General features: G+C 39.8%; 1 protein-coding gene across 1 annotated transcript; it reads right to left on the reverse strand.

Moving 5' to 3' along the window:
* Positions 1 to 3,290: 3,290 nt before the first annotated feature.
* Positions 3,291 to 5,303, reverse strand: LOC111271792 (glutamate-gated chloride channel). The gene has a single exon (XM_022852788.2). It carries the CDS (start codon positions 5,022 to 5,024, stop codon positions 3,972 to 3,974), a length of 1,053 nt encoding a protein of 350 aa, XP_022708523.1. The 5' UTR covers positions 5,025 to 5,303; the 3' UTR covers positions 3,291 to 3,971.
* Between the last annotated feature and the right edge of the window lie 3,982 nt (positions 5,304 to 9,285).

Below are 9,285 nucleotides of genomic sequence, written 5' to 3' on the forward strand. Positions count from 1 at the left end.
CATTTACATAAGCTTACTTTAACTTCGCGTCAATATTCTCAAATCTCAGTTTAATGTAATAGGACTGATTTATTTTATTTCGAAAGCACTTTCTATTACATACAATGCGTACAATATTATATAGAATCAGAATATCAAAGTTTCATATTAAATAAGCTGGCTAAATTATAGCCAGAATAAATAAAATATCTATTTTTTTCGCTTTGTATTGATTTTTTTAAATGTTTTTTTTTCGTTCTCTTCATTCTGCACTTATATTTGAGAACTGAGTTTTTACTTAGGAAATTGCTAAATGTATATGTAGACTGAACACTACATTTAGTTGACGTAGAATGGTAATGTAAGAAACTGTCCCCTTCCTGACAACGTAGGCCGTCGCTTCAAGCCAGGCTATTGATTCAACAATACCACGAAATTCGACGAACCAAAGCAGGGGTAGAGGTTTCCAAAGGAGGAAACAAAGTGCATTGTATATACGATAACAATTACAGTTTACATTGAACATCCCTGTGTGGCCTTTAGACGGGACAACATTGTGTTAACGGAACACAGAGGTGACGCTTTTTTCTCGAACATTTAAAGTTTGGGGCTAGAGGCTACAAGCGTTACGGCTATACACTGGAACATGAGAAATATTATTATATATGTTATAAATGTTTGTGTTCCAAATCAATAAAAAGCGCAATGATCACTCAAATTCTAGCACCATTATATTGCAATTGACTGGAAAGGAAGTTCCCGCATTTTGTACTGATTAGAAAATTCCATATTCTCTTTATTACTGTGACAACAGGTTATTATGTTATGTAAGTTATAAATGCCGTTTCACCAAAAGGGAACTGGCTCCGTTCTGAAAAGAAATATGAATATCTTATGTATTTAAGGTAAGGCTTTGATGACGGCAAAAGTGGAATCTTCTCGGTGCAAAATCCTGAAAAATAAGGAAAATGCAATAAAACTTCCGATTCAGTGTCTTAGACAGAAGCTCCTTGGTGTTCGCTGTGTGTAACCTCGCGCTGTCATGGAGCAGGATGACTTGATTTCGTATGTTAAGTTCTTTTCCTTGAAAAGCTTGTCTGAAAGGAACTGAACAAAATGAGCGTGCCCATTGTCTGGTACGTAGAAAACGATTGCCAGTGAATCAGATCTTCGCAGTCCCAACAAATGCAAAGCATCACTTTTTTTTTTTTATTAAGGTTTACTTGGATCCTGAGCTTTATTTTGCTCTCAAGGCCCTCCATTCCGATCCGTCGCTCGCGTTGACATACAGATACCCCCTTTTATTATCGGTGCAAAAATTGGTTATTGCGACCGCGTGGAGTTTGATACCGCGCAACAGGTTGAGATGCAGTACTAAGCCCTAATTCCTTGTTTGATTCAAAAAGTTCAGGAGGTACCCAAGCTCAAAGTTTCTGTGTAGACCCAATAAACTTGAAGTGGTTAATAATGGCAGCCTTTATTTTTGGTCAATTCTCAGTTGTTTGTCGGCCGTATTTTTTTAAAAATGTTTTCAGGTGGTCGACACCAAATTTAAACAATCGGCCCAAGCATGATGGCATCCTCTACAACCCGGATACCGTTTCCACAACTGGCATTGAACTTTTAAGGAGTTCAATGCGCGATAGCGTTGCTACCGTATATTCAGTGTAAGTGTCCTAGGCTACCCTGATGGCGGTCCAGTTTTTATGTAATGCCCAATGCAGAAAGCGTCTGTGATTTGGAACGGCCCTCTTTGAGAACCTTCTTCGAGCTGAAGTGACAGTCTAATACAGGACTACTGTAGTTCGCCAGTAGGATACGAAGAGCACTATCAAACGGTATCTTAGAAGTAAACGACAAATGAGTGTATGTGGAAAGGGACATATCTAAAAACACCAAAACCTTCTTTTATTGACGCGATTTAGTATTTGAAGATGTATGAATAAAGTAAATTGTTATACTTTATTTTCTCGACCCAATATACCTGTCTTCATTGTTCTGTACAACGTTCTACTATCCCTCAGCCAAATGATTCCTTCCTTCTCATTGGAGATTATTAGGTTTGGTGTTGAATAATAAGTTTAGAAATTGGTGAATAGTCTTGTTAAACTGACTGAGCTCTATGTCCAGCTGCATCGATCGACCTATATCCTGGTTGACCCATTTGTTCGTTTCAAACATTTCTAGGTATAGAAGTCAACCAAACACATATCATATTTTTATCCGGATGGAGACTTGGCCTAACTCTAAGCTGAGGTGTATGTCCCGGAGCTACCGTTCCTTTCTATATATTGACGTAGAGACATCAACTCTCGTCACTGGTCACAATCCTATATAAAAGCCTGCCATTATAGCTGCGCGTTGCCTGGTTCCGGACAAGATGTTAAGGAATAATGACAAAGTATGTTTCCTTGTGGTGCTTATTATGTTCACTGCGCACTCATGAGTAAACTTCACGTATCTCAGGTGTTTGTCGCTACTCATATGACTTTAGTCTACTTTTTCGTCCAATTCATGCATTGTTTGCCAGACGCCTTTTTTCAAAAATACTTTCAATCGGACTTCTGAATCTCGGATAGCTTATCGGGGCGGAGTGCGCTTTCCAATTCCAGAATGCCTTCTTTCAATTTCGCAGATTAGTTCCGAGCAATTCTTTCAGCTATAGGGTCTCTATTGTCCACTGCACGAATCTCTGATGCTGCCTTGACGGCTAGTTACCCTCGGCAAAAGGCGAAGTAGAGGGGACTTCGAGGGCACACTTTTTGTGCACCTAGACCCTGCACCTTTGGAGGCTGAACTCGACATAAGATTTTGTTTACTGCTTAATACGAGAGGATATTTTCAAATGGTGTATAGAAATAAAAAACGCTGGAGAACTTACAAGAAAAGGAAGGGTTAAGTAATCGACAAAAACTCTCCGTTGTTTGCGCCTCTAAGATTTGGGTTGTTTAACTACAATAATAGAAATAGCAGTGTCTCTACTAACCCTTGAAGCAATCTTTTTTCATATCCATATTTAGTTAGACTTTAATTTAGTGTGTGTGAAATTTTTAGATTCGTGTTTTATCCCATATTGAATATTGCAAACATTTTATAATCCATCTTCTAATATTTGATTTAAATCGAATCAATCAGATATTCTTTGCCGTCTCTTTGTTGTGAAGTGCAACAAGTTTTCCTCTTCTCTATGTATGATAAGCAGTTTACTTTCATAGAAGAGCAGTGTTTTTGTCGCTCCTAGTTATAAGATAGCACTCATTTTACCAACTTACGCGTACTTACAAGGACTGTAATAACAGAAGCTACACATGTAAACAGATCAGGTCTTTTTCAGTTTATTCCAGGCAAATTACTAATAATCAGATTGATTAGACACAGCGTAATAGACACAGCGACACAGGTGACGTGTTTAGGTTTTCCGCGAAACGGCCAAGTGGGCCTTGCCTGTCCCATAATACATAATTCATTTCTTTATATATATATATGAGTAAACAAATTGTACTGTACAAGGAAACGTGTATACAAAGTACGTACTATACTAAACATTATGTATATGCGAGAAATATTATCATCGTCAACTGTAATTTTGATAGAGTCAATTGTTACATTGAATTATTAATTCTTCTTCTGTTTTCGTTATCAACAGTACGTATGTTTAGTACCCATTGGGAAACCTTGAGCGAGAATCGCCATTGCAGGTGATGTCTAATATGGTCTTCGTTCAGTCACGGAACGACTCAGAATTACATGTTCGATAAAAACGACTGTGATCTAGCATCGGTACAATGACACTTCTCGCCTATAGATATTGTTGTGAAGTCAAGCACACTAAACGCCCGACTAACTGGACGAAACAAACAGCTTGTTCCATGTTGCCGTGCTATTGTATCGCACTGCTTCATTGCAATCTGAAAACATTGTTGACGGATTAGTAGAGTGCAAGCATGGTCGGATTAATGGGCCGCTTATCGTAAGGTCAACCGTAGGCTAGATTAGGCTAGCAATGCCGCAATAAAGTAGACAACAAGAAACCCGAAATAGGCCACCGGGTAAGCGAGACGGCAGGCTGCATCGATTTTATTAGCTGAACCATTTTTTTCATCCTCGTTGTCAATCCACTTGATAAAGACAAATTCGATCATGGCTCCGAGTATAAACAGAAGTGTAATGGCAGTAAAGTAGTCAATCATCTTCGCGTATGGCGTCTGTGGCAGGTCTTGGTTAAGTGTCGTAATTCCGTGGACGGCCAGTGCAAAAGTAAACATGATAATGGTGACACGCATCGGTACATCGCGCACCCAGAACGTTAGCCAGGCGACCACGTTCAACATCGTTAGAGGGATGAATACATGCAGCATGTAGTGGTTCCAACGGCGGTGCAAAAAGAACTCGACCTTGATGCACGAATACTCGCCGGTGTTGGTACGGGCCGAACATATCGATGTGTTGTATTGTCTCAGTTCAAAAGTAGTCGGTAGCTGGTTTTTGTTCATTTGGATTGGCTGTATATCTTTCCATTCGTAGCTGAGAATACTTCGAATGTGTCCATAGCTAGAGATGTAAATGCCGCATACTTGAGTGTCGAACGGGAAGGCCGCTAGATTCATTGGGCACGATAGTTTGAGTGAAGCCCGTTCACTTAGAAGAATTTGGCCGTTGCGTTTTACTCGCAGGAAGACGTTGTCTCTTGATACTGAGTGCCTGTAGCCTTCAAGTTCATTGCTGAAGAACGTGTCCGGCGTCCAGATGAGGGACGGATCAGCGACCTTCTGATAGGGTAGATTGCCGTCGTGCTTATGCGACAGTCGCGGTTCCGTCCACTGTTGTCGAAATGTGATTTGCGCTTCGAACGTCTGATCATGACTGTTGATGTTACGCATATCCCGCAAATACAAGTCAAATATAACGTTCGTGTTCAGACGCGGCTTATCTGAAGGATTGTAGCGCTGTAAGGTAGCGTTCCATCGATCTTCCGAGCCAGTTGCTACCTTTGTCGTGCATCGTGCTAAGAAGAACGATACCAACCACACTTCCGCACGTCGCATTCTGATGTTCTGAACTATTTTTTTTCCTGTTGAATGCTAGATATACGAAGTGACCAATTAATGGAGCGATATCAGGGAGATGACAGCTGATCTATTGTTTGAAGAATAAAAATCGCTGAATCGACGAATAGATTCCTCAGTCGAAACCAGATAGACGAGTAAGGGGCGCGGGCCCTACTATCAGCTAAGCTTAATAAATCGTTATAAACTTGTGGAATATACACTTTCCTGGAGGTGAATGAGTGCCGATCTATAGACCTTGCCAAATGCATTTATCGTCAATTTAAGAGGAAGTGGAGAGCGTACACGTGCGAGGACCTAGACTTTTTTTTTTTTGGTTCATTGAAGTCGGCACAATGTGTGGAGCAAACAACAGGGAGACGGGCAGAGAGACAGAGATTCAGGACGGTCAGAATAGACCCTACAGAACCAACCCGCTTTTCTTTGACGAGTTACAGTGACCGACTATCTGATTGGTGCCGGAATGTTTATTGCAAGCGAACGGGTGGCACGCCGATCGACCGTTGGTAAGAGCGAATGCAAGCATTGATGATAACGAACATACTAAAAAAGGAACCTCCGTCGTGGAAGCTATGAATATTTCTACGCGATGAGACACATCATCCTCATGTTATGCACTGTGGTAACAATCGCTTCTATGGCCAGTATTCACAATTAAGTCTCACGGTAAAATATGATCTCAATATATTTATTGTTATTATTGAATAATAAAAGTAAAAGAGCCTCTAGAGCAGTTTACATGTAATGTCAACACGCATAGTGGAAAGGTGTGAGGCAGTTTTTGTACATGGTTAAAGTGAAGGCGTTGCAGATTTCAATTGAAATGGTATAGTTGTGGTAATGTGTAGATGTCATTTTTACCAAAACTTAAAAAACTCTTCTTCGATTCTGCCTGATACGGGCGTCTAGTAAGGTTGTTCATAGGACCGAACTTACTGGAAATAACACTGGGGTTTGGTTTAAACACATACGGAAATCTTGCGTGGCTGTGTCGTGGCAGAGAAACTGGGACTTTTTATGTGTAAAAGGCAGCCGTGACGATTGTGTTCCGAGGACCCTAATTCGAAGTTTGCTTATGCAAGCCCGGCACAAACCGCCTAGCAATCGATATCTGAAGTGGCCTAACAGACGCACATATATTCTAGTTCTATGGCAACACAGATCACTACTAGCAACGAGAACTCCTCTCTGTTTATATGCGCTTGCAAAAAATTCGAATTGTATGAATGTCACTGGGTAAAGAACCCGATGATTCTGACCCGTTGTTGATGTCGCTGTTTATCCTTACAGGTATGAGATAAGAGCGTTTTCTCCTATGGATGAAGATTTTCTTGTGCTATATTATCAAATGACTTGGCCATCGGTTTTAGTTGGATGGCTTAAATTATACAAAAATCATGGTATCATCATAAATTATACAAAAGAATGGCTCTCTCTGAGCTGGACTCACAACACATTTTGATTAGACAGCCTTGTGGATGGAAAAAAAAAAGACGAAAATTCACTGCCCACCAGTGTTTACTTTGAGATAAAACTATCGGAAAATTTTTCTAGTAGAGCCAAGCAAGCCATTTTGTCATGCATCGATGACCCTGTTACCTCACCATCGGCGACAGACAACTAAGTGTCGTTCGGCAATGTTGTCACGTAAGTGAGGCTAGCGTTTTCCAAGTGTTCAATGATGTACAACCATTATTTATACCATTATCAATGAGTGCAGTCATGAACAGGACAGCTGGTATTTCGCTACGATCTGCACCCACTGAAATTGTTTGATTGGCCTACTAAAGTCCTATGCTGTATCGCCCCATAGATCCATTGCAGAGTGGATTTTTTTTTTTGCTTAAATATTGATCATTTATCCTCTTCAAACATCTTGTACCTATTAACGAGGCGGCAGTGAAATAAACGAAAGGTTTCATTATCGCGATACAGTTTCTGCAGCTCTTATGTACCGTAAGTGAATATACGTTACAAATTAGATGTGTATACCAAGTACAGTCAGTCGTGGCTCATGAAAGAGCTTCAAACAAAGCTTCAGCCAACTTAGATCAATGGCACACTCATATGGGAGTCACGAAAAAAAACAAAGATCTTCACTTTGCCTTTTCAAGCGCTACTACGTGCGTGTACCGCAATTGCTACGAGAATAGATGTTCAGGAATCATATATACATATATATCACCAATGGGATTGAAAAACCGGAACCTCGAGTCTACCCGGCTAGTCAGTTTTTACTTTTTCGTGATAGAGTCGAGACAACGACAGACTGTGCCGAAGCCAACGTTTTGTGACGGTAGCAAAGTGGGTAACCATCGTCACTTGTTTTGTGCTTCCCAAAAATGGATAAGGCTTAGTGCCTAAAATGGGAAGCAAGGATATAAACGTTCCTAATGTGAGACGAAGCAGCAGTCGTGTATCCATAACGCAAGCCATGTTATTCTTTTTGGTACCACGCTAGGTACAGTAATAATAATTTTAGCGGGAATACAGATGAAAGTACTTACTAATGGCCATCTTTACCGATATGTTGAAACTGCTTAATCTAAATCTTTGAAACAACATTCCCGTTGATAAACATGCAGTGTATCTAGGAACAAAAACAATGTGCTTCGGGTTTCGTGCTACATGACGGTTAAAGGTAAAATAGACGTTATCCGTGGTTTCGCATAGCTAAGAGATATTTGCTATTCAGAAGGGAAGGTAATCGATGAGTTGGCAGATGGAACCGTAATTGCAGGAATTGGTGTTATCAAATGCTATATGAAACGAACGATCGTATGGAGCGCGAAGGGATTCATAAGGAACGCTGTCACAACTCTAAAATGTATAAGGTGATCAAGCAAAAAAACAACACCGTAGATTTGGCGTCTTAAGATCATGGCAAATGATATCATTGCCAGTGCCAACGGTCGTCGACGAATATAGTATATGGCTCAACGCTAGGCTATAAGTTTACTATCTCTTTACCCCCACTTAACATATCCTGTATAGATATTTTACCAAAGGCACAATAACGTCACAAACATGTTATAAATAAATTCGCTGATTTCACACGAATATAGGCATAAATAGTTCGGCCTACAACACAGAATTGCGTGTAACGGTTATCCATTTGAACAAGAATACCCCCCTATTCCATTAAAGAGGTGTTCTCGCTTATTGATCTTGTACTGTTTCACTTTAAAAAGTAAAGAAGTGTCCACGCAGCTAACATCCGCGTACTAGAATCACACGCTGAACCGGAATTAGATCGAAAAGTCGATTGAGTGCCTCGAAAATTAACGAACAAACGAAAACTGAAAATGGGGCAACCTATAGCCTCCTATGCCTGTCTGGAAAAGTTGAGATTTATAAGCAATGATTCAAATATTGCATAACATACAACGAAGGCGTTAACGAAAAATAATAGTTGGCATACAGATGCTGCCGAACAAGAACTTATCATAGTCGCTCTTCAAAGAAAAATTTTCAGTGGTAAATCGCGTTCCTGGCAAAATACTGCTTATCAAGGCACAATTGTATCGTACTGTTAGTAACGTATGTTTTCCTCCGTTTCCGCACCCAGCATAGAACGTTTAATACGTTAGCATAGAACGTAGAAATTTAATTAATAATAAAGTTTGGAAGATATATCGTAGAAAGAGATAGATGAGATGTAAGCTGGGCAAGAGTGAAGATATTTCACAGGTGATTCAGACTCACAAATATTAAGTAAATGTTACATAACCTAGCCAAGCGATAAGCTACGCTATTTCATTCCACATACAACGTCAGTAATCAATGATTTTTTCAAAAGACTAGAAAGTGATTCTTTTGGTGACCTCGTTTTCTATGTAGTATACGTCGTTAACGGGGCTATTAATTTTTCTCTTTTATTCGATTTTATTGTGCGATATTTTTCATAAAATACTTTGCATAGATAACAAGAATAGTCATAAATTAGAAGCATTTGAATGAGGCATAACGAAATCATTACACTAAGGATAGAACTAAGGCTATATGGGTCATTAGACACGCTACATTGTCTAGGATAATGAATGAGACGGGTAGTTATTTCAAACTAAGTCACACTGAGACCCGGGAGGTAGTGCTGAATATTTTCTAATATTAACTAGCGACGAGATAATGAGTGGAATATAATTTTATTTCTAATTTGAATCGTTTCAATTTTCGTGAAATTCGTACGAGGAAGCAAGCAACGCAATTGATTTTCGCGCAATAAAACCTAGTTCGGCGT

The sequence above is a fragment of the Varroa jacobsoni genome, unplaced genomic scaffold, assembly GCF_002532875.2.
Source record: "Varroa jacobsoni isolate VJ856 unplaced genomic scaffold, vjacob_1.0 contig01024, whole genome shotgun sequence".
Taxonomy (NCBI): Eukaryota; Metazoa; Arthropoda; class Arachnida; order Mesostigmata; family Varroidae; genus Varroa; species Varroa jacobsoni.